This window comes from Buteo buteo, chromosome 25 (assembly GCF_964188355.1).
Source record: "Buteo buteo chromosome 25, bButBut1.hap1.1, whole genome shotgun sequence".
Taxonomy (NCBI): domain Eukaryota; kingdom Metazoa; phylum Chordata; class Aves; order Accipitriformes; family Accipitridae; genus Buteo; species Buteo buteo.
In genome coordinates, this window is record NC_134195.1 from 3316983 (window position 1) to 3343560 (window position 26578).

At 36.9% G+C, this 26578-nt stretch overlaps 1 protein-coding gene across 1 annotated transcript; it reads left to right on the forward strand.

Moving 5' to 3' along the window:
- Positions 1–294: 294 nt before the first annotated feature.
- On the forward strand, positions 295–23927 carry CDC16 (cell division cycle 16). Its single transcript, XM_075057290.1, has 18 exons — positions 295–451; positions 2626–2680; positions 3216–3313; positions 3785–3823; positions 4632–4772; positions 6695–6854; positions 7505–7599; positions 8251–8384; positions 10093–10172; positions 11755–11804; positions 12500–12573; positions 14850–14975; positions 15612–15764; positions 16381–16444; positions 18057–18118; positions 20269–20404; positions 21013–21103; positions 22223–23927. The coding sequence occupies exons 1-18, from the start codon at positions 404–406 to the stop codon at positions 22486–22488; spliced, it is 1872 nt and encodes a 623-aa protein (XP_074913391.1). The 5' UTR covers positions 295–403; the 3' UTR covers positions 22489–23927.
- Positions 23928–26578: the final 2651 nt, after the last annotated feature.

Sequence of the window (26578 nt, forward strand, 5' to 3'; positions counted from 1 at the left end):
GCACCGCCCGCCATCGCGGCGAAGTCTTGAGGAAATATTTTCACCTCAAGGCCGCAGTGACCGAAGGGGTGTCCTGGGGGCAAACCGGTCTCTATAGGAGCCCTCACAGAGACAAACCTTCGCCTCAAAACTGCGGAGAAGAGTCTCAGAATAAATTTATCGGGGTGGGTGGGCCTTCCCCTCCCTCGGCCGGCCCTCAGCGGTCCCGGAACGATGCGCTCGGGGCGTTGTTTCCGAGAGGGGCGGTGAGGGAAGTACGGGACGGGAAGGGAAGGAGGAGGGCGGGTTTGAGCGCGGTACCGCCGGGCAAGGCGCCTCGGCGGGCGGGCGGAGAGGCCAGCGCTCCCGGTTTGGCGCCTGGGGCCGCCTCCCCTCAGCTTCACCCACCGGACCGCGGGGGAGGATGAACCTGGAGCGGCTGAGGAAGCGGGTGCGGCAGTACATCGACCAGGTGAGGGGAGGGAGGCGACCGTTGGGGTTTGCTGGGGAAGGGGCGGCTGGTCCCGCTGGGCTTTTCCCCGGGGCGAAGCCCCTCACGGCCCGGCTCCCGGGGGGGGGGGGGGAGGCAGCGGGTTCCAGCCTCTGTAGCCGGGGAGAGGGAGTGAATTTTGAAATAATGCCCCGTTTGCCCTGGAAGGGGCGGTGGGCCGGACTCGCCGCCTGCGCGGTCTCCGCTGGGGCCTCCGAGCAGCGTGAACGGGGGGATTTGGGTGGGTTTTTTTCCTCGTTTGGAGGAGGAGGAGGAGGGCCGAGCCGTGGGAGCGGCAGGGCTGCCGTGTAGCGAAGGCGCTTTTGCAGGATCCCTCCTTCCCTCCCGGGTTGTTTCCCCGTCGGGCCGGGCTTACCCGGTGGTTACAGATGCCCGGCGTTCCAGCCTGCGACGCTGCGGGCTGCTGGTGGAAGGGCGGGCTTGGTTTTGTTTGTGGATGGATTCGGTAGGTGTGTTGCTGCAGGGAAACAAAAACAGAACCAACTTGCAACAGGAAAATGCATTAATAAATTAGATTAAGCATGGCGTGAAACTGCGCCGCTCTGTTTCTAGTTCAAAGACTCGGTATTGGCATCGCTACTGAGAGAAACCCATCCCTTCAGCTAGCACAAAATCCTTTGTGTGTGTGGCCAGCAAGTCTGAATGGAAGATTGATTGGGGACCTTATTTTATTTTGGTTTGCTGTGCTCATTTGAGTTAAACATGTTCACCAAGCTGCTTTGCCACACGGCTATGTAGGCACTTGTGCAGTTCTGAGGAAGGGGCGTCAGGAGGAACGTGGGACTGCTTCTTCGTGTAATACAGTCAGCTTATAGCACTGTAGAACTGCTCAACAAAAGTCGTGTAGTGCCCTGTAGGCCTGGGTTATGCCTTTCTTTTGTGGTCCCGAGAGAGTTATTTAAACCTCAGTTCTTGTAGACAGCTAATATATATGCGGGGCTTTGGTTTGGTCTGGTTTTGGTGTTTTGGTTTTTTTTGTTGTTGTTGTTTTGGTGTATTGTGGTTTTTTTCCTGGGAATGCAGACCGAAACCAAACTATTCTCTTGGTGATTTTGCTGGGCATTCTTAATCCTCACCAAGCAGAGAATGTGGGAACACAGGATAGAAGAGACCACTTAGGTCATGGAGCGTGGTGCTTTGTGAGGACTAGAATACCATCAGCGTGCATTTTGGAAAAGTCTGCCAAACCTCTACTCCAAAAGCATAAAACAGTCTATTAAGATTGTAAACAAACTCCACAACTGTAGTGTTGCAGGAAAGAGTAGAAGTGATCAAGGCTTTTCTAGTGTTGCAAGCAAGTCCTTGCAATGGCAGGATATCTGTTAAATGTCCAGCAGATCCTGGGAAGCGTGGTATGCCTCATAGCATGGAGAAGGATAAAAAGGAACAGCAGTAGCGCCTGCTGATCTTCTTGGAGAATAATCCCAGCCAATTCTACGAGGTTTTGCCTAGCACCCAAACCTGATGGCAACCTTAGCTGAGTTAGCGGGGTATACCTGCAAACTCTGCTTCCATCAGATCTCTGGTTGCCACCAGTCTTCTCTATTTCACCCACTTCTACTGAACTGGCGACTTAACAGTGAAACTGTATCCAAGAATAAGGGGAGATTCAGGTAGGGACTATGGTTTGCTGTGTGCAGTTAAAGCATCTTGACTGGAGAATGAAAATTTCTTAATCAGAGATGGTGCTGCTGAAGCTTCCTGAAGTAATTTATATGTCCTTTTTTTACGTATAGCATTCTCTTTCTTCCAAAACGTAGCATTTATTTCAACTGGAAGGGAGGGATTCTTGCTACTTTTTCAGTGATAGCAAATCAATTAATGACCTATTGCCATACTTATTAGCGCATACCTTTTGGTGAAAGATATCTGCATTATATTGAATATAAACAAACCACCCCACCTCAAATTACTTTTTTATATCCTTTAGAAGTTACAGTACTGGCCCTTTTAAACTATTTTTTTAACTTATAAAGATCTCAAATGTGAATCACCATTCATTAGAGACTACATGCATAAGATATTAAATGTGAATTATGTACAATATTATATTCAAATTACAATATTATATTTCAAAATAATCCAGGAAAGCTAACCCCAAATAAATACTCATTATTTCTATCATGCTTTTACAGCAGCAGTATCAAAGTGCCCTGTTTTGGGCAGACAAAGTAGCTTCACTGTCTCATGGTAAGTGGTTCCTTTTTAAATTGTCTTTGATTAACTTCTTTCTGATAGTGTTCTGTTTTGGTTTTGTTGGTTTTTTAAAGCTGTTTGTTTAAATGTTGAAGTTTTGAGTTCAGTGTAAAAGCTTTTCAGTTCCCACTGATCTTTTTTGAGAGAGACAATTCTGGGTTGTTTTTTTCTACTCTATGTCCAAGGGCAGAGTAACCTACAACTCCTACTTTTTTATAGATCTGTATCACTGTTGACTCCTTCTCATGACACACCTGTAGTATGAAATTCTTTGTATTCACCGTCCAGTGCACTATCTAATGTCTTTAAAGTTAAAATCTGTTTATTTTTTCATTTTATTCTCTTACTGATAGAATTTATAAGTTGTTTGTGCATATATATATATAAAAAAATAAAGCTTTGTAACTCAATAGGATGCTAGAATAGGGGAAAAATACTTTTCTAGTGAAGCAAAAGTGAATATTCTGTATGAAAGTGTTTAATGATATATTTCTAAATTAATGGTTTATAATTTGCTCTTTTATTTTAGAGGAACCACAAGATATCTACTGGTTGGCCCAATGTCTTTACTTAACAGCTCAGTATCATAGGGCAGCACATGCCCTTCGATCGCGTAAGTTGGATAAGGTAAGTCATTTTATTCAAAGACTTGCTACTCTTATTCCACTTTTAAACCTCTGCTGCTAACCACAGTGACTTCTTCACTGTGAAAGGGTAAGGTTTATGGGAAAAGTGATTTAAAAACCTGCATAATGTAGTTTATCTGAACCAAGTATAGCCCTGTGTTCAACCAACCAGATTGAAACTGTTCTCCCCAGATAGGGTCACAGAAAAGAGAAGGGATCCAAGGATGTAACTGCAGCAGGTATGGGAAGGTGGAGTGTTGTTTCAGGTGTGGTTGTTTAAATTGTCCTTGGACTCTGCTAATGAGTGGTGAAGGCAAGAGTGAAGCAACAGAGTTTCATAGTGAAGTGTTACAGACTTAGTCATTTTGGTCAGGAAAGATTTTTGGAGGTGAAAGGAGCAAAATGGAGTCTAGCAGTGTAAGTAAACATGCTTGCTCTTTTATAACTAATATGTATGAAACTTCTCTTTCAGTTATATGAAGCGTGTCGCTACCTTGCAGCTAGATGTCATGTGAGTACAGGTTTTAACCTCTATTGGAGACAAACCAAACTAAATAAAAGCTGCATCTTGGGAAGATTAGATACGTGACAGGCAATGTAGATGTCCATGTTCATTGGAATAACAGGTTTAAATTTTGTGACAGTTGATTTCATTCTTTAACCTTCAGTGTGGTCACTGGGATATCCATTGTGGTACTATTCTGAAGAAATCCAACTGAACTTTTTTTCCAGGAAGGAAAATACCCCTGTAATATTTTGCAGGGAAAGAATGTGAACCATTTTTGTCTCCTGTCTTTATGTTTACATTTTTAATTGGTTGATTGTAGTCTGACCATAGGAGATGTGATTTATGGTTGTATAAATATGGTTAGCAGCTTTATACTTCTGCATAAAATGTGTTACATAAATAGTAAAATGCAGTGCTTTCACAGGACAACCGAATCAATTGGTAGATTAAATATAGCAACTTGAAATGGAATAATGTGCTCCTTATAGACTGAGGTGATTGTATTATTAAAACCTGTATTAACTATTTTTAGAAGCATATCTGCTTCTGCAATTGCATAATGCTGAATAATAGATTATTCTGTAGGTGCTAATTTTATATTTTTTTGCGTGTTATAGATGACTAGTAAAATAATTGACTGCAATTGTAAAATGACATACGTCCAAATAAGAATAAGCGTGCATGAAAAGCCTGCTGATAAGCACTGGTTGTTATAATCTGTGCCTTTGAAATGTGACACTGTGTTTATTGGTGCTTTATGTACAGATGTTTCAAATCCCAACCTTGTTTTTTTATATGCATGTTTGGCTAGTATGCTGCAAAAGAACATCAACAGGCCCTGGATATTCTTGATATGGAAGAGCCAATCAACAAAAGACTTTTTGAAAAGTACTTGAAGGATGAAAGTGGATTGAAAGACTCTACCACAGACTGGGAGATGTCACAATCCTCTGTAAGTGACATTTTTTAAACAAATGTTTTTTATAATTGAGAGAAAAATGTGTGAAGTCAGGAGGTGATTTTACAGCTGTATGAATCTGAAACTCTGTTTAAGCTTTCTTTTTTCGATAACATAATTTTCAAAAATGCTGAATTGTTCTCCTTTCAGTCATTCATGTGTTAGCTTGCCTGTATGAAAGTAACTTGGTTTGCAAAAATGAAGAGTGCTTTTCAACAACTTCCCATAAATTATTTGCAGACACTTCGCAGGAAGTTCATGATCTAGCATTGGTTTTTAGAGTCTTTTAGCTCTATGCTGCAATTTCAGTCTTGATAATGCAAACTAACATTTCTTTCAATTAGGCTGCAGGTTCTGAGATAACAAAGCAAGTTTTCTTCTTCTCCAGTTACTTCTAATGAAATATTTCCTTAATCACTCAAGTGTTGTTCTCAGTGGGACATCTTTTGATCACACTTGAAAATTATGTGACATGTACGTAAAGTTTTTGAAGCTCAATGAAAAAATTCACTATAGGCAACAGTTAAAAGGGACTGGTACAACGGATAGGCTGAAGAGTCTGTGAAGAGTCTTTACTTCTGGAGTTATGAACTGAAGTTTATTAGCTGAAACTACAGTGAAGGTGATTGACAGATGGCATTTTCCCTGTAAGACCGAAGTAGCAAAATGGGTTAAATCATCAGTATGAACTGATTTTGAATGCTGGTATTAATGGGCTTAAGGGAGAAGCAGATTAGACTGAGTTACTGTGGTGCACCTTAATGGGAACATGTAAGCTACCACTGCAAGCAAAGGAAGAAGTCCTCGGCTTTGGCTGTTCATTCTTTCATGGTACTCTGGCCGAGATGTTTGGGTGGCTGATAATTGAACTAAATTGTGAAACTATTTTGACTGAAAAATAACCCAGCCAAAAACCTCAACTTCATCAGTCCTTGCCTTCACAAATGCTTGTGGTAATGTAGTTCACTAATGTGAGGAAGGGTTTGGTTTTCCAAAGGAGACAACTACTGAAGTGGGTACTGCTACAAGAAATTTTAGATCAAACTCCTCTTTAGGAATGTAGCTTTTTCAAACTTAAACTTGATTAGCTTGCACAGACAGTAGTTCCAGGACAAGAATGACTGGTCTCTGAGCTGGTAACAATATTACCACTTTAACAGCCCCCCGGGGTTTATTAGTAGTTAATGCAGCTATATTGTTTAGTGTTTGGACTCCTGACAGAGCTGGTCTGTCTGGTTAATTTGGTGACACAGATGTGTCATGGGTTAACTTTCTCCAGGTAGCTTGCTGACGCTTCTGTGGCCTTCTGACTGAATTGAGTCTACAGAATTTTGAAAGAACGTTAGTTATTAGACATCTTAGCACAACTAACTATGGTAATAATGATCTTTCACTACTTTCATTTCTGAAACATCTATGTTTTGGAATGAAAAAAAGGATATATTTTTCTGCTCAAAGTAGTTGAGTCCATTGATTTGGTCTTTTTCATCTCTGCTGCGGTCATCCTTGTGTTGCATGAAATATGTGGTTTAACAGTCAACAAAGTAGCAAATCGCCTTTGGAAGTGACAATTTCCCTATATTGAATATGAAGGAAATCTAGTATAATTAGCTAACAAGTCAGTATCAGAGAGCTGGATGCCAGAAGTAGAAAAGATGAACTCTATCTTCCTTCTCCTTACTTCAAGCACGTGTTTGTTCGGCAGTAGATAACCTGACAGAGCATTCATTTGATTTTTTTTTTTTTTTTTTTAAAGATAGTAGAGGTAATATTTTGTTTAAAGACAGCACTAGAAAAACAGGTTCTGTCATACATGAAATGCTTTTTACTTTTCAGGGAGCCCATTTGATTTGTGCTCAAAACCAAATTGCAAACATTGATTCAGTCTTTGACCTCCAGCCCTGCTTTTCCACCAGATCAAGAGCTCTATATGCCTTTTGCGAGGGAAGATCTATGATGCTTTGGATAATAGAACCCTAGCAACATACAGCTACAAAGAGGCCTTGAAGCTTGATGTTTACTGCTTTGAAGCATTTGATCTTTTAACATCGCACCATATGCTGACGGCACAAGAAGGTCTGGATAGCAGTATTTCTCAAATACAAGTAAAATTGAGCTGCTTTCTCAATACGTCTTTTTCCTGGGTAAAAATTAAAGCGATACTACAAGTAACAGACTAAAATGTTAAGAATAGGAAATGTATGAAATGAGTGAAAATTATAATCTGCTCAAATTTACGTGTGAACTTTATTTTTCAGTCTTGCAGTGCTAAGAATTAAAAGAAACAAAGTAACCCAGCTATCCTGTTTGTTAGCTCTGGAAACACCCATGCTCTTTGCCCAGCCTAAACAATGGTTTTCCTGTATTCTCAACTCCACAGACTTTGAATCCACAAAACCTACTGCTGTTTGCTTAGTTATATTAGGCATTGCTTAATATAGCATTCTGAGTGATAAAATGTGACATGTAGAATAAATAAAAATAGTGGTGTGTTATCTCATCTTTATTAAATGTTATTTGAAAGTGTAGAAGGAAAAACTAAGAATTCAATCATTAATTTCCATAATTAGTAGTATTATCTGTGTTAGTGTATCTGTAGTCTTATCTTCCTTGTAGTTTCTGGATAAGCATCATAAAATTCTTTGCATCTTTAAGTTCTTAAAATGTTGGATCTTGCTATTTCTTCTGTAAATGACCACTTCAATTTTTTTTTTAAATCCACATAGAAAAAGAACTTCTTGAATCTCTACCTCTTAGTAGACAATGTACAGAAGAAGAACAAGAATTGCTTCACTTTTTATTTGAGAATAAATTGAAAAAGGTAAACCCCCAAACTGGCTAAAAAACTGGAGAATTGATTGTAAGTCTTGACTTCAGATGTAAATTTTCTTGGATTCCATTTATTCTAAACATTGGAATAAATAAGGGCTTAGTAGTTTTGGTGTCTTTTAGAATTTATGATGCAGTAGGTATCACTTCATGGGAGTAGTAGTATAATAGTTTTGTGTACATTTATTTTCTGGTGTGGTGACAACTTGAAATTCTGATTTTTTTTTTTTTTTTAGCTTTATTTCTTCACAAACTTCTAGGTGGGGAAAAAGAACATTAATAATGTAGGTAAAATGTCAGTTACCTGAATATAATAGGATATAGCAACATTATTCCAGATTAGTTTTTCGAAAGATAACGTAAGAGCACTGAAAGCCAACTATATATTACTCAGTATTCATTTCTACAGCCTACACTTAAGATATTGACACTGGCAAGCATCTTTCATGTTCTAAATGAGCTTTTAAGTATATTATAAAGAACCATTTTACCAAATATATGTTTTATGGACTTTCAGTTTAAAACTAAGAATTTTAAGAAGCTTAATGCTTCTTAAATATTCTTTTAGAACTAAAAATATTAATACTTATACCATCTGATTTTTAGATTGGTTGTTGTTTCACATGTTGTTTTTGTCTTTCAGTATAATAAACCCAGTGAAACACTGATTCCTGAATCAGTAGATGGTCTTCAGGAAAACCTGGATGTGGTAGTATCCTTAGCTGAAAGACATTACTATAACTGTGATTTCAAAATGTGTTACAAGCTTACTTCAGTGTAAGTATACAAAGCAACTTTGAGGTTTTTTTTCTCATATGGTGTAGTATAATAATTATGCCTGGACTTAGAGCAAATATCATTGTTCAATGCATTGACATACATAACAATTTGATACAAAGTTTCAGGTATTTAAAATGTGTAGTTTGTGTCTGGCTGGACACATTATTTTTATGATATGTAGAAGAAGTATGAAAGCAAAACTCTAGTTAATCAGCACTACGCTGCACTTCCCTTCATCCATCCTGTTCCTTATGCTAGTACCTTCAGTGTTCTCTACCTGCTTCTTGTTCGGCCTTCAGAATGAATGGGTTTGGATCAGTTGGTCAGTTAGGAAGTATGATTTTCCTGGCTGATTAAAAGTTATGTTAATTTTGATGTGCCAAGTGTTGCTGTTGCATAGCATGGGCATACACTGCTCTTCAGTTGTCAGATGGGTCACAAGAACACCACAGATTGTTTCTCAACTACTGTAAATCTGAACTTGTGGAGCTATTTTTTTCTGCTGGTCTGACTACCTTTTTAAGAAAAATGTATTTTTTGTGTATGTACTGCATAGATTCTGAATATTAGTATTAGAAAACAGAAAGGTTTTTTGTTTCATGGGTTTTTGGGGGTTCTGTTTTGTTGGGGTTTTTTACAGTACAGCTTTTTCTTAGCTGAAGCAAGCTATGACTATGTGGAATATCCCACGGAACCCAGTACAGGCAAGATTTTTGGGAAGGCTATAGAGAATGCTGATAGTTAGGGTGAATTTAAACACCCAAGTAAAATCATGATCCTGTTGAAATAAATTATACCAATTAAGTCAATAAAATCATACTATTGCATCTTTGTTTCTGAAACTTAATTGCCACATCTTGCCTAGCAAAAAGTGGCAGGAGTAAATGTCTCCTGAGGAGGAGACTATCACAGATGCTAGAGCTTGGAAATGAGAGTCTGAGAAGTTCACATAACTTCAAAGTTTTAGACTCTCTTCAAGAGACCATTTAAAGTACTTGTTTATATGTTCTTTTATACTTTTCATTTTAAATACTTTGAACTATTTAAAAATGCCAACTAAACTTCTATTTCAAGGTGTACTTCTCAGAGAACGGAGTCATAAACTTGTGCTTCTGATTTAAGAGATTCTGTGGACGAATTTCAAGACATCCTTTTTTTCCTCTGCTTAGTTTACGAAATGCCAGTGCTTATAGAAAGGACATATGCCTACAAGCCATGTCCTGCCTGCAGTCTGTTGTCTGTGAGACTATCTTCCATTTCTAAGCACAGGAAATGAAAATTTAAAACTGAGCTAAATATGTTTTCTGAGGCATACTGCTTAGTCTTAAGCTCAGAAGGCTGAGGACTGTTGCTTGAAAGTTGCTGTCAAACGTATGGAAAAGATGAACAGAAATGTTGCTTGCTGTTCGCAGGTTAAAACTGAAGTGACTTGCAAACAAATGTGCATCGTATTCTGTTTTTCTAATTGTATGTTCAGCTTGCAAGAATTTTCTGTTATCCTCTTCTGTTAAGCTAAATTAATAGTTATTTTTCTGGTCTTAAGATAGACTTTATTATGCTGTTAATAGTTACCTTCTAGTCACAAAGTTTTCCAGTGCCTAAAGTGGTAATTAACTGGAATGTTACACACTATAAAAGCAGCTTGCTTATAACATTAAAATTTTTGAAATGTGCATTGCAGATTTTTATTTTTTATTTTTTTTAGAGTGATGGAAAAAGATCCTTTCCATGCAAATTGTTTACCTGTGCATATAGGGACACTTGTGGAGCTTAATAAAGCGAATGGTAAGAAACACAATATTTAATGAGTCAAAAGAAGATTGTAAAGCTTCAATTTTAAAAAAGAACTAAGGATGCCAAGAAACCTCCTTATGTATCATTTAAAAACTACATATATTTATCCTTCTACCTGCAGTTTCAAGAAAACAGTGGTAACTGGAAAAGAAGGGAGTTTCAGAGCTGACAGAGGTGGGGTGGGGAGTAGTTATGCAAAGAGTCCTTTATTCATTTGTGATCACGAGTGTCACTGTCTTTTAACCACTGGGCTATGTAGCCAGGAAGTTAGTGAGCTACACTGCTTCATTTCTGTTGTTTGATTTCTGGTTTGAGGTGATCTTCCTAGAGTATCTGGGTGTACTTTTTCTGTTCAACAACACAACAAAATATATTAATTTAAACTAGAAGGAGCTCTTCCCCAGTGTATGCTTAGGTGGACATGCTCTTCCATATTAGAAAAAATTCTAGACTGTCCTTGCCTTTGCTGTTGTGAAGGCCTCTTTTCAGTTCAAACAAGTTAATAATCATGCAGCACCTTTGTTGGAATTACAAGAATAGCTTACTTGCAGCTGGGATGGCTTTTTCCTCATTTCAGACTGCGTATAAACATCCAAAGCAAGTGAGGAGCTTGAATGTCTTTAAAAACAATTGGAATATAAAATAAGGAGCTCATATGACTTGCAGTCTCTCAAAAGATGGTGCATTGTATGTACGGAAATATGTCATTAGGTGTACTAGTACTTCTCAATGTTTAGTAATGTACTTTTCAGTTACTTTACAGTTAACTACATCTGAAAATGTGGCCACTACTCGTGATTTTTCTTCCAAGTCTGTCTTAGGAAGCATATTGTAAATAAGTTGGTATTTTGTAAGCCAGTTTTCATATTTGATTTTTCTGAAGCCAAGAATTGATGCAAAGTACTCTAGGACAAACTCATCGATTTAAGAGCACTATACTCTGAAGAAATAGAAGTTTTATGTACTGTAATGCTATTTCTTTTGAAATTGCATAGGCAGTAGAATTGATGTCCTGTATCTGATTACTTCCACTGTTACTAGAAAATCTGTAGTAAGTTATTCTAATAACTAGAAGTATTATTCGTATTTGAAAAGTAATCACTTAGAATTATTCCAAATTATATAATAATTTATTTGCTTTTGTCCTATTTTCAGCATATTAATGCACAGGACTCTACTTTGAGATTGATCTAGCCTATATGTTATGCCTTTTAGGTGTAGGAAGTTCAGTAGTGTTTTACCTTGACAAGATAAATTCAAGTATAATACTACAGGCATTTATTTTAATGTATGCTAATGACCTAAGTTGTTGCAGAATTCTTAAGGGGTGGGATGTATAGGTGCTTATTTATGTGAAGACTTATAGCGTTGGGGTTTTTTAGTTAATTGCAAAACCAAATCTATTTTGAGGCGGTTTGAAGCATTGCCACTAAACAGAAAACATTTTTGTTCACTTGTGCATTAATAATGTTAGATGTTCTGGATATTTTGTATAGAAAGCTAAAGGGCTTGAAACTTCTGAATGTTTTAGCATGGTTTAATTTTTTTTTTCTTGTTTCTTCCTGCTATGTAGAGCTTTTCTATCTTTCTCACAAACTGGTGGACTTGTACCCAAATAATCCTGTAAGTTGTTCTAAGCCTTCATTACCAGGTAGTTTTTCCTAGGTGAAAGCATGTGAAAGTTGTAATAGTCAGTTTGAGCAACAGAATTCAAAATCTGTTTCTGGATGGAGCTAGTAAAAATGGTTTGCTCCTTTTTATTTTCTATGCATTGTAATTTTCTTATACCAAGGCTCTTTTTTTAAAACAAAGTATCTGTTAAATATATTCCATGTGAGATATTAACTTTGTATAATAATTTAAAACAAATGCTACAGTAATAAGTGTCTATGCCTCTCTGGGCAACCTTTTCAAATGTTTGATCACCTTCATAGTGAAAATTGTTTTCCTTTTACTCAATCTGAATTTCTCATGTTGCAACTTGTACCCATTGCCTCCCATCCTATCACTGCACCTCTGAGAAGAGTCTAGCTCTGTCTTCTGTGTTCCCTACCATTAGATAATTGAAGACGGCAATAAGCTTTCCACTTAGCTCTCTCTTCACGAGGCTGGACAAACCCGGGTAGAGATGTACATGCCAGCAGTTCTAGCTTGTCTGTAATATCAAATAATTCAAAAAGCTGACTGTGATTTCAGTGAAAATGTTCCTGACTTCTCTAATTATAATTTGTTCCTCTGTTTTGCATCACCTATGGTGGTGTTTCACTAAAATCAGTGCCATATCTCTAATAATATTCTATTTTGATTTTAATGTGTAGGTGTCATGGTTTGCAGTAGGATGCTACTATCTCATGGTTGGCCACAAAAATGAACATGCCAGAAGATATCTCAGGTAAATTTTTTTTCTCCTGGTTTTCCTTAGTGAATCTCTTTCTCACTTGCTAACTAAATATTTAAAGTTCATGATTGTTTGTTAGCTCATAAAGTAAACAGAAGCCTTGGTAAACTGGTTACTACTAAAATATTCCTTTTGTTGACACCCTATTTTTGGTATAGCAACTTAGACCTCAACCTTATAGATACTGTAAAAATGACATACAGACTTGTGTGGAATCTCTTTTGGCAGTCACCTTGCTGTTACAGGCAGGTGTAGTCCCTGCATTTGCTCATGCTGCCAAGCTAACTACAACTGGGTAATCAAGCCTCAGTTCTTAGCTTAAGAGTTAGACAGAAAATTCTGACATTTGGCTGACTAGTTCTTTCTTTGCACAAGCAGCCTTGGACTTTTTAGGTTGGTCAGTCAGTCCAATGCTCTTCCCTGTAGGTCTTCTGTATGCGTATTGGTTATCAGCACTGGGGAGCAGGACCTTGCTGTGAAGTAGAGCATTTGTTTTGGTGCTGTAAGCTTAAACAGAGAAGGCTTAAATCAACCTGTAAGGCTTTCATCTTTCTTCTCGAGACCTTTATAAACAACGTATGTAAAGATGGGTTAGTAATTTAGACTGTTGAAATGCCTGGTTATTATGAGTAAACTATTTAAATTCCTGACAAGTACCAGTGTTGTTCAAGAAGCTGTCCTGAGTGACATAGGTGATTTTGGTGGTGAAATAAAGAACATCTTTACTAAATCTGCAAGCATCCCTAGCCAGGAAGAGTCTAGAGATGTGTTTAGGGGTAAAAAAAAAAAAATATAAAAAAGCCATAAAAATTGAGGGTAGTTCTGACAAAGAGGAAAAAAGGTCTGGTAAAAGTGAAATAGTAACGAGATGCCCAGATTTCTTGGAGAAGAATGATAGTGTACAACTACAAGGCTAGGGACAACTGTGGGCTAGGCAGTAGTCTTTAGAAAAGGATCTGGAGATACCATGGATAAAAACACAAGCTCTCGTGTTGTTTTGGAGTCACAGTACATCATGCTGGAGCATGCTGAACAGGATAGAAGGCACAGCTGGGCAGTGCCCCTTAGCATGTAAGGGAAGTATCCTTCCAGCTGCTCCAGAAGGAGCTATCGCATCCTTCAGATCTTGCAAAAGGGGTTACCTGATCTCGGCACCAATTAGGAAAACTACTTTTGTGATAGAACGCAATCCATCTTTTATAACAACAAGAAAGCTGTTTTGTAATGTGTCACTGTTGACAAGTCAACATATGTGGAGAACTCGAGAGGGATGTGAGACATTTGAATTGAATTCAAGAGAAGGCAGTAAACAAGCATTCTGGAGAAGATGGCTAATGAGGAAAGTTTTTGAAGTGATTGAAGCTGTCTAGGATGTAGGGTGGGAAGATGGAAATGTTTGAATATGTAAAGTTTTGTCCTAGGAGATGGAAAACAAACTGTTCTCTGGGATCTCTGATGAGAAATAATGACTTTAACTGTGACAAACAAGACTTAGATTAAATGTTAGAAGAAAATGAAGTGTTTAATGATAGTTAAGCAATAGAATAGATTACTTGTGGAACAGGTAGAATCTCCATGTCAGATGCTGTTAAGAAAAGATCGGGCACATCTGTCATGAGCTGTTTAGTTATGAATGCCTTTGCCTTCAGACTGAGAAAATAACCTACGGAGCTTTCTAATGTTCCTGTCAAGTCCATCTTTCTGTAATGACTCCAGGTTGTAGTCTTCAGCTCAGGACTTGAGTGACATTTTTTATACTTCTCTGATGCACAGCAACTGTCTGCAATGTGACACATACTCTTGTTTTTGTTAAGGCTGGTACAATTATATGGCAAAACTTCAACACACAGTTCAACCTAAGTGTTCATTTGGTATTTTCATATCCTGCTTGCAAAACTTACATTTGCTAAGATATATTTATTTTGAAATGTATAGCTAGAATTCTGTAAAACATTATGAGTCACTACTAATGTTTTCTGTATTTTGCCCAATTCACCTATTGCATCATTGTTTATGTTCAGTAATATCAAATAATTCCTGCTGTCCATGAACAGCACAGAAATAATATAATGAATTCTTGAAAAGGTGTGATACTTTTAAGTGTTAAATAGTTTGAACTTTTAAAATTAACTTTGTTTACGTAGGCATTACAGGAGATTATCTTAATGGATACCTAACTATGTGGCATAGCATTGTTATGTAAGTAGTCACCTGAAGCAGATGAAATTTAATTTCAGATGTGTTTGCTTGTGACTTGCTTTTGGTTTTAGCAAAGCTACTACACTTGAGAGAACCTATGGGCCTGCGTGGATAGCATATGGACATTCATTTGCAGTTGAGAGTGAGCATGACCAAGCAATGGCTGCATACTTCACAGCTGCACAGCTCATGAAAGGGTATGTAAAAAATGTCATATTCAGAAAAATTAAAATTAATCCATAAATAGTGTAGAATATTGACCTATGTCCTTTTAAACAGTAGGAATACATTTGCAAAAATTATCTGGTAGAGAACAAAGGAGAGAAAAACCCAAATAACTTCATCATCTGCGTTTAACTGCATTATTTGTGATTACTGTTGTGATTTTATAAGTTCTAAAGTCAAGATTTATATTTAGGTAATCTATGTTCTACCTGAAAGTTCTCTGCAATTTGTGAAGCCTGTTTGTCATACCAGGTCATAACTGCTGTATAGTAATAACTTGCTGTTTCATGCTGTGCAGAAGGTTGTAAAATGAGTAGTGGACTAATCATGTCATATTGCATATAAAACCATTGTATTTGACTGTAGTTACTGGTAAATGTAATCCCTTTAATTATTACTTCTTCCATATTCCATTTTTAAATGAAATGTATGAAGGAAAATAGGAAAAAGCCTTCAGAACTAAACTGTCCCTTAGGTTAACAGTCCATTTAAATCAGCTTTTACTTGTATGTACATGAACATACACAAACACAGTTGGCATTTCTTTATAGTTTGTGATGCCATTCCTGCTAAGTGCATATTTGCGTTTTTGTGTGTTGTTTTTTTAGATGTCATTTGCCGATGCTCTATATTGGACTGGAATATGGTTTGACCAACAACTCCAAGTTAGCTGAAAGGTTTTTCAGCCAAGCTTTAAGCATTGCACCTGAAGATCCTTTTGTTATGCATGAAGTTGGAGTGGTTGCATTTCAAAATGGAGAGTAAGCTTGCAAAATAGGATTAAATACAGTCTTAAACATGGATTATTCTGCAGTGTAATGTGCCAGTATATCTACTGAAGTACTTACATTGAACTACAGAACGCCAAATTTCTTTTGGTTCTAGTTTAGGTGGTGTTTACCCTAAACCCTTGCTTTCTACGTTGTTCTTCGTTGTTTAAGATTGAACAAGGAAAGAATTTAATGCTTGAGGAACACGCAGAGATCGATTATTATCTTGTGTGTGTCCATCATTGTGTAGTTGCATGCCTTGAAAACGCATCTGTACACACAGGTGCACACATGCTATAAAATTTTGTACAGCAAAATGTTTTGGCAGCTCAGGAGGTTCCAAATATATTCTGAAAAAAACTAACAGATATAAGAAGTGTTTAGTGAATATTCTTGGTTTGCTTCTGATTTTTTTACTTTGTCTTGTTAACTCTTAGGAAAACATGCAAAATACAGCAAAACTGAAATTACTGGGGTTTAAATCTAATTTCACTCACACAACGAAATAATGTCAAAGAACTGTTCCTTGTAATACAGTTTTCTCATACTGCTAATGAAAACTCTTCACTAATTTACTTTTCTTTCCCCCCACCCCCTCAATTCTTAGCTGGAAAACTGCAGAAAAGTGGTTTCTTGATGCACTGGAAAAAATCAAAGCTATTGGAAATGAGGTATTTTTCTTAATAACACACATGATCATAAATATGTAAAACTCCAGGAAATTCTGTAATATCGTAACAAAATATGTTGTGCTTATTTTAAGATAGAAGCAATACAATAAAAATTTGACTTTAAAACTTGGACCATCTACTTGTAATTGAGTATGTTGGGGTTTTAGATGGGAATCATCACACATTATCTTCAGTGCTAGTAGACCAATGGTTCTTGACCTGAGGGTGGAACTGGGTACATGTGTGAAGATAGTTTCTGCCACCTTAAGTGTTACCCATTTCTTGAATGACTTCCACTTTTGTTTGGACATAATCCTGTAGGTAGGATTTGTTGTCTTTCTACCAGATGGAGACACTGTGTGGGAATGAGCCCAGGATGCTTAACTAACTTCCTGAAAGTAATCAAAATAATCACTGGCAAAAAGTTTGTCAGGAAATGTGCTCATAGTTCAGGTGCTTTTGTGAATCAGAAGTCAGCCATTACAACCCTGATTCCTCAAACGCTGGAACACACAAATGAGCTCGTACCTATTGGTAGTACCGTTTATTTTATTTGTGTGTCGTCATCTTGTCTAAAGAAACACACTGTGCTAGAGTAACTTAAGATGTCTTAATGAAACCAGTACCACCTTGTGACAGGCTTCTTGTGAATTTTAAGATAAGTTTTCTCAATTTTTAGCTTAAATTTAGTTAATGAGGATACCATCTCATGCTATTATAATTGTTAACAAAGCATCTCCCATCAAGATAATGAAGTTGCTTCTAGAGCACAATAAACTTTCTATAAAGTGGAAAGCACTGAAAAAACTATAATCTTCATGTGGACAAGGCACACATTTACTAAAAAAACCTGCACAGATACTACTTTATACAGTCACCAATATATATAAGGTTGCTCTGTTTTAGTTAAAGCTGTATTGTTGTTCATGCGAATGCCACAAACTTTGTAGATAAGGCTTAAATTTATGCATATGCCTAAATTCTTTTGTGTGACATTTTTTCTTTTTTACTGAGAAGTACTAAATATCAACATATCTATAAACATAAATGGAAATTTAGGATTAGAGTGGGAAATGCCTAAAATAGCTACAGATACAAAGATACTCTTACATTGTTATAAATTGCAAATTCATGTGATAAAGTCCAAATGACTTTTCATTTCAGCAAAAATTGTTTTAAGGATTTTGTTCATTCAGGTTGTCTTCTATGCGCCTTGTAAATGAGCTGACTTATTTAGAGCAGATGAAGTTAGACTATGGAGAAGACAGTAAAAAAGACTTTCAGTATTTATGATTATTTTACAAATACCTAATTTGGGGGCTAGGCTTGAGAGACTTAACGTGATAGTTAAGTAGAAAACAAATTTTGTTTGGTTTGCATCCAAGTTTTAATACTGCTGACCCTTTAAAGAAATTTATTTGGGTTTGGGGAATGGAATAAATGTTTTGAGGTTAAATATGTGTTTTCAAAAGAACTGAAAATGCTTGTGATATTTTTCTTGGTCATTAATGAATTGCCTTGTTCATTTGTATGGGTGGTTTTTTTGAAGTAGACAAAATTCAATTATAATCTGGGAAGCTGCAGTTATTTGAATTGTTGCATTATTTTGCAGGTAACAGTTGATAAATGGGAGCCTTTATTGAACAACTTGGGACACGTCTGCAGAAAACTCAAGTAAGAAGAGAGTACTGGAGCTACATTTATCTGGAATACTGCACAAATATATTTTCACTAGGCCTACTTCTCATTTATATCAAGATTATGTACCACATGAGAGCAGTGTAGAATCACCTTATAAAAACAAGATTCCCTAAATCAGCTTATGAACATAAATACATTAATCGCCCCATATATCCAGTTTACTGTGCAAGTTGAAGTACTTAATGTAAAAGCCTTTCCTTAAGTATTGATTCTTATTGGATAGAAATTTTGTTGTAGGCTTCCAGATCCTTGTATGGGTCTTAATTCTAACTGGCTGCTGTCCCAGTCCTGACATACTTGAATATGTCCACTGATTTAATTAACATAAAGGTGGTTTTGTGCTGATTAATTGCTTGGATCAGTGCTTATGTGTGGTTTGTTTGTGGTTTTTTTTTTTTTATTGAAGTGAAATATTCAGTGATATTAACACAGCAATAAAATATTACTTTATGGTTTTTGAGAACAGAAATATTTCATCTCATATTTCTGTTCTAGGAAGAGAAAAAGAAAGTGCAAAGTACATATGCAAGCTTTAACAGCTTCAACATAGAGAAATGTTTTCTCATTAACTACCTTAATCTGATTTTAACCAGTGTTTTGTGTAATCAGTACTTTTTTAAAATTTGGGGGGGGGGGGGTGTCATGGTGTTAATTGTCCAATTGATGTATACTGTAAACTTTGTCTCCAAAGCTGCTAATCAGAATGTGATTATGGTAGATATAAGTTGTACTTCTGCTTTGGCTTTGGTAGTAATTGCTTTGTGCTTGAATTGCCAATTAGTCTTCATTGTCATTATGAAATACGGATGTATAATAGTTACCCCTTCTGCCAAGATCAAACAAAAGGCGCTGCTGCTGGAATCTATTAATGAGTATAATTGCAGGTTTTTTCGAATAGTTATTTCAGTTTTAATTCCTTTTGTCTCTTTTTAATTTCTACAATAAGTTAGTAACTGCTTGTATCACACTTAGGACAACTTGCATTGTATTATTTGTTCGTTCAGGTTCAGAAAGACAGCTTAATGTATTTCTACATCCTTGTAAACCATCTTTCAGGAAAATCAAGCTGATAATTTAGGCAGCTGTATATATGCTTTGACAACTTAAAAAATTCTGTAATAACTAATTTACTAGTGTTCATAATACATGCTATTATGAAAAAAACTTACTGGATATATGTCTACTGACTAGCATTATGTCATTGAAATTTGAAAGCAGCATGTTAAAATACAGTGGTAGTTAACTGGACAGGTAAATATGAGTGAAAATAAAACTCAAATCATGTGAAAGTTTCGTGCAGCAAGCAAACAGTTGCATAACTTTTCTGCCTCAATTGTTACTTAATGCCCTCTAACAGCTTCATGTATTGCTGTTTGCATAATTTCATTTTAACTATAGACATTAACATTTCTTCTGAATAGACAATTGCTATCTTTATTTTTGACAACTTGGTACTAGGATGTCAAATGTGACAATTTAATTTCTCAGAGTAATGCCATAACGTACATTTAGTCCTTGTTTTATAAAATAACAAATGCAATAAGCAGTCTAATTAATGGAAAATTTTTAAAGAAAGGGTGGCTGATATTTGAAAGAAATTACGATTACGTGTAAATCTTCTTTTCTGATAGACTGGTACTTTTGTCACTTCCATTTTGCTACTGTCTCTATGTAGCACTTAAGGGTTGTGAAATATCTGCCTAGAGAGCTTTTCTCATTTTAAACAATGAGTGATTTAGTTTTGTATTGCTCCTGTGCTCCCCTGGGGAGGAAAATGAAAGCTGCAGAAAGCAAGCTAATGTTACAATGAGCGGCATTAAACATCTAAAGCAATTTACCATATCAGATTGCTAAGATTATCTCCAAATGGGGCCTAGCTGTAGGCAGCTGTTGTGCTACATAAAGGTAACAATGACTCCTCAATTACGTTGAAGAAGAAAATTGTCAACATCCCTGAGTCTTTTGTGCATTCTGTTATATTCAGAGTATGAAGCAATAGCAATAATTTTTAAGTTCTTGCAGGATCGCATGCCACTGAACTACGGAAAACACCAATACAATACTATAAAAACACCTTTCACCCTGAAGCTTACTAATAGATCTTCTGTATTTAACCCTAACAGGAAATACGAGGAAGCACTGGAGTACCATCGCCAAGCTCTAGTACTAATTCCTCAAAATGCTTCTACTTACTCTGCCATTGGCTACATACATAGTCTAATGGGCAATTTTGAAAGTGCAATCGACTATTTTCATACGGTATGTAACTGGCTTAAATTAAAGTGCTGGTCACAGACTCTGTTATTCACTGTTTCATTCTGGTTTGGTTTTGGAACAGCATTTTACCCAGCCTCCGCATCAGTGTTTTATTTTATAATCTTAAATTTTTTTGAAAAATCTTCCTAAGTTTTCTATTGATCAGGTAAAAAATGGCCACTTTGGGAAGCTTAGTACTTGGATCCTTCTTTGTTAAAAATTAATTTAATATCATAGTTGTCATATACATTTTATGTACATGAACTTCTCATGCAGCTGAAATAATTTACAATACTAGCAACCTATGCTTTGAAGTAGAAATTTTACAGTCGGTGCAACATACGTTATACTTCATGCTTTGTGAATGATTCTCTGTCTGTATATATATCCTTTTCTGGTTTTGGCTTTGGGCTTTGCTTGCTTACTACTACAGCCAGTTCATATGACAATATTATTTTGGTTGTGTGATGTTTTGCTTCTATGGTGAAGACTATGCTCTGATAGCATTGTTAAGCAACAGAACAACAAACTCAGAACTGTCGTGGATGGAAGATGTAAATGGTTTTATTTGCTACTGAAGACTTTTTACTGTTTTGTTTTTTTTTTAATAGGCCCTTGGCCTTAGGAGGGATGACACATTTTCAGTCACGATGCTTGGACATTGCATAGAAATGTATATTGGTGATTCTGAAGCCTACATTGGTAAGTCTTTCACTAATGTGACTCTTAAAGTCATTGAGTCCTCTGAGAGGAGTCTTATGTCAAGAAAGACTGGCTACCATTACCTAGCTAACTTACAAAGTAGGGTATGCTTTTGTTTGGCCATTTGTTTGGGGTTTGTTGTGGTTACTTTTTTATGGCTAAATGAGTCAGGATTTACCAGCAATTGCAGATGACTGCTGTTTTTTGTAAGCATCACAACAGTAAATTCTTACCAGTATAAAGAAAGGAAACACTTTGCTATTGAAGGTGGTGATGGTTTCTTTTATAGAAAACACTGATTTGTGGTAGCTTAGTAACCAAAGGGAATGGGTTAAAAATAAAATAGAAATACAGAGTTTGGAGTTGGAAAATCAGAGCACTAATGCTGCTGTAGAGAGACATGGGCAAGGCATTTTCACCATGTCAAAACTCTGCTCTGTGGAGACAGGATAAATTCTTCTGCCTCCAAAAATATAGCTTTACATATGGTAAAAAAAAAAAAAAAAAAAGGTGCTTCATAACAGTAATACTTTACATTGCCATAGTTTGAAAGATTCTATGAAAGATTTCTGCCCCCCCAACTTCATAGCGACCTATTTCTGCTTCATTGAACTTAGTGATTTATCTGTAATGAACACAGTTGATGTCCTGTCAAGCATGTTAATGAGGCTGAAGCCAGTAAAAGCCATCTGTGTGCTCTGTTGCTTTTGCTGCAGACTTTTTGCACAATTGAAGCAGATGTTTCTTCTCAATATTGTCTTGCTCCGTATGTAGTCAGTTAACACATCTGGAAGAACATGCAGCTGTGTGATATGCATTAATGCAAACAATGCTGTGTGTAACTTGACAGAAAAGCCTCTCAGAGAATTGGGAAGGGAATTGGCAATTACTTCTCATAACACACTTTTGAATCTGAGCTGTACTTCTCATATTGTGCTTTTTTCAAAAAGGAGGCTGCTGGATTTTTTCAGAACTCTATTCAACTTCAGTCATTAAGCAACGACAGCTCCCTGTCAGTCTGAAAGCAGAGAATCATAGTAGTTTCTGAATGATAGTTTCTTTGAGATATTTTTGCAAGTGTTCACTTGGAATAAACTAATGGTTTGATTGTTTTCTTAGGAACAGAGATCAAAGACAAATTAAGATGTTATGACTTTGATGTACACACAATGAAGACATTAAAGAACATAATTTCACCTCCCTGGGATTTCAGAGAATTTGACATAGAAAGACAAACTCTGGATGAAAGTGGCATAGTAACATTAGAGACATCACATCAAAGGAAAAGTACAGATACCAGTCGCCCACTGGAAGAAACATTTGAGATTGAAATGAATGAAAGTGATATGATGTTAGAAACATCAATGTCAGACCATAGTACGTGACCATAAATGCTGGTAGAGAGCTCATTTTGTCTAAGTGTAATATGTTTGTTTTAGCATTCTTGTTATGGTGTTATACTTTCAAGAATTTGCTATTTTTATATGAATTCAAACTACTACTCTGTACTTAACACCGGAGAAATAATGCTTGCCTTAAGGATGATTAAAAAGTATACATGATGGACTATTTCTACAAAATTAATCATACATGACGAACTAAAAAATAAATTCACTTTTTTTTTAAAACTGTTTACTGATCCATGTGTCTACCATCAGTGAGATTGTGAAGGTTTAAAAATAGTACTTAACATTGGAACTGTTTACAATGTTGTTAAATTGAATAGCCAGTCTAATATAGTATTGTTGTGGCTTCTGAGTTTTCATCCTGACTGTGAGGAATGCTTTCTGAGTAATTAGACAAAAAAAATCCATGAAGTTTTATACTTACTACTTTATAAATATGTGTTCCTTTAAGGAGCAATTTCAGTGGTTTTCCATGATTTGACTCTAATTTGGCATACATTAAATTGATGACAAACTATGTTACTTTTGTTATACTTTCTCCTAGTTATTCATTTCAGTTCTTTATCATTCTATATTGTGTTACTGAAAGACCGTTTAAGAACTGGTTTTGGTAAGCTGACTAGACAACAAATATAAATGGCATAAACATTAAGATAAATCAGTCTTACCTGCAATTAGCATTATAATGAAGTTGTACGACACAGTGTACTAGTGTAGGGACCGCAGTAATTCTCTTTACACATAGTTGTTTTGTCAGTGCAAAGGATTAACTGAATAATACACATACACAGTTTTTACAAGTTGCTAAAGTGTGGTATTTTTAAACGTCATTGGTTCTCTGAAAAATGAAGAAGTAAAGCGTATGCCTCTGAAACAGCAGCAGTGCTTTGTCCATCCCCTAAACAGGACAGGTCTGTCTGTTGTCTTAGCATAAATGTTGAACATGTTTTGTGTAAATTTTTCCCTTCCGTTCTCTTCTTGCCTTTTCCGCATATGTCACTCTCTGGGGCTTAAAAACTTAATGCTACAAGCTGTCAATATTTTCCTCTGTGACTTCCAGCTAAGCTTTGGCATTTAATGTTTAGAATAGATTTCCTGAAATTTAGCAGTCCAGACTTTAGTATGAAGTACTTCAGAACTCAAGAACTAGCAATTTTTCTGTAGACAAAGATTTTTTCATGAAATACAAAAATCATTTTTGTGTTTTAGTCAGCAAAATAAAATCACTGGTCTAAAATGTAATTTCTACACTGTATCTCAGTACATTTGTGTTAACGTTTAAACGTGTATTTTCAATTATACTTTTAGCAGAAGATGTATATGTTTGGTTATTGTAATATAATTTTCATCCACTTTATTGGGGCAAGGTATAAAAAACCCTGACATATTAGTGCGATTCATTAAATATTTCCTATACACTTTTTTGGTACTTTGTGTAAATAAGAGGCAAGGGATGAATCCAAGTACCCGTATTGAAACCTTGCTGTCATTTTTGCTTTCCAGCAGTCCATCTTTCTTGATTAATGGTCCTTTTAACTTCAAGACAGACAATGTTTACTTTTAATTTTGCCAATGAATGGATATCAAAGGATGGGTTGATACTGCAAACTTTTGAGTGATTTTTATTTTTTAAATTATGCAAAAATATACAAAAACTGGAACATGCAAACTACTATTTCTCATCCCACTACATCTGTCTCATGGCCTATTGAGTTCTCAGGGGCCAGGTTCTGAATGCTAAGGAATATACAGTTAGTAGAGACCACTACTTGGAGAAAGATTGCTAGGTGGGAAGGCCTTTGTTTATCCAAGGATTCTTATTGGCCAATCTGAGATAACTGCTAGTGAATCAAAATGCTAATTTTCCTTTTTCCTTTGTTTTGTCACCTTATTTGCTTGCTGCACTGCTCAGGCAGACTTCTTTGCTGTGACTGATTATGTCTTCATTCTTTCGCTCTCTTCCTGATAGTGTGCTTGTGAATCCCCATCTGGATCAGGTAGACTTCATTGCATCAAGGCAGGCCACATATATGGTTTGAATCTAGGGTATTTGCTGTTCTCCATGTGTCTGGCCATTACTGAACATGAACTCAATTTCTAGGCACACCTGCACTTTAAAATTCAAAGGCATAGAATGCGGAAAAACTAGGGGAAGAATCTGTGTTTTAACAGCAATTGCACACTCTCTCACTGTTGAAATCTGGTTGGGTCTAGGAGATCCCCTCGCTTTCCTATGAGCACCAGCACAGTAGTGTAGAAAAGTCTGATTCTGTCCCAGTGAGAGCAGGAATTGTTCTGTGGCTCCACAGAGGGAATATGGATGCCCAAGTTACCATTCTGTGTTAGAACATGTGGATTGGAGTATGTCCAGTGCAGAATTGAATACCCATCTCATATTTTTTAGACGTTAGGAACTAAGGTGAATGGAAATGTTTTACTTCCTAGTTCTAAAGCACTTCACCCAAAGTTGCACATTCTGAAAAAGATACGATGAGCCATGAGTCTTAAGAGGAAAAGTCTTTATCCCACTCTTTCCACAGTGGAAAAGCACGGGAAAAATGAATCACTGAGGAAGCATACCCATCTCCTGGCCAGCATCAGGTCTCTTCTTTAGTGTGGCTGGCTGAAAAGTTCATACAGAGGGTTTTCTTTTCTTTTGGTATCTGGTAGTTTGTGTGTGGTTCAGGTGACTTCTTATGTTTGAAGTAAACTGGAGATTTTTCCTGGGCGTACTAGAAGACTCTGGCCAGTTAAGACTTTATAAGGAGTGTGTCTCAACAGCTACTGCATTAGGAAAGTATCATCCTTTAAAGGATCTTTTGGTAGTTATTTTTACATCTGTGCTTATGTCTCCTCAAAGATTGTAACCAAGACAACCATCTCATGGATAAAGTGACAGCAATGGCTTGCTGCACACAGAGCAGCCAGAAGGCTATTGCTGATGCTCAAAGAACTCCTTTTTCTCTGTAATGTTATCTTTTTTTTTTTTTTTTTTTTTTTTAACCAGCATAGGTAAACCTAGTTTTCTAGTAAAATATCATGGCAATTTCTACATGGAAGTTGGCAAAAAAAGTCTTCTAGCAAATCAGGCCTTTAGTCTAATGTCAGGCATGGATATAAGCTTTTTTCCTTTTTTCTATGTTAAAACTATTTTCATTGACAAAGTATTTTAAAAGACTGATAAAAGTTATTATTTCTTCCTGTACCCTTCAGTTATGATTAGATATGTATTAGGTATGTCAGCTCTCATGACAATGCTGGTTTATAGTATTCCTGCCCTGCCCACAGGAATCTACTTACCCCTGTGCTGCTTCCTCAGCTGTGGTAATACAAATGTTTGTGTGGTTAGGTTGTGAATCAAATCAGGGAACTGGTCCAGCGTTTAAAAACCTTTTCTCCGTCTGATCAGTTCTTGGGTTCAAAGACAGCAAACCACTGCTGTATTAGTGTCATCAGTGGGGCAGAGTGGAAGGAGCGGGAAGAAATGGATGGAATAGCAAGAACGGGCGTTGCTATGAAGGCAGCATATCATGACACTGTGCCTTGGCAGGTATCTGCTGGAGGTTTTTTGGCTGGCTGTTGCTGGCTTTCATTTATTGGCATTAAAAGTTACCTAGAAAGAAATGTATGCAAAGTGCCCTAGATTGTGAATGACTTTTCCTGGATGTCAGAGGAATTCTTGATATGACTTGGCTTGGCTCCCAGCCCTTTAGGTGGCTACAGTTAGGTTAGAGCTTGTGAGCTGGTTGATGATGTGCGCCTCGGGACTTCAGGGAAAGCTTCTCTCTCCGCATTTATCTTCTGTTCAATGTCTCGATCTGCTCTTGTTCTGTCCAAATCCTTGCCTTTGTACCAGCAGCTCCTGCTGTGCCTGAGTCTTCTGCACCTCCCAGCACCTGTTCTGCTCCAGTCCTGCTCTTGCCTGGACTCTGCTTCCTAGATAGTGCTTGGTGCCTTTCTGGGTTATTCTGACATTCTTATTTTCTCCCTGGCTCTAGCTAAATTGAGTATCGTCTCTGTCCTCATGAAGTCTTTGGTTATTAATTTTGGCCTGACTTGACCTCAGGTT

Excerpts from the sequence above, each read along its gene's own strand:
- CDC16 (XM_075057290.1), top strand. The coding sequence starts at position 404 with ATGAACCTGGAGCGGCTGAGGAAGCGGGTGCGGCAGTACATCGACCAG. Across the intron at positions 3,314-3,784 it reads GATCGCGTAAGTTGGATAAG|TTATATGAAGCGTGTCGCTA; the intron begins GTAAGTCATTTT and ends CTTCTCTTTCAG. Across the intron at positions 11,805-12,499 it reads ACTTGTACCCAAATAATCCT|GTGTCATGGTTTGCAGTAGG; the intron begins GTAAGTTGTTCT and ends TTTAATGTGTAG.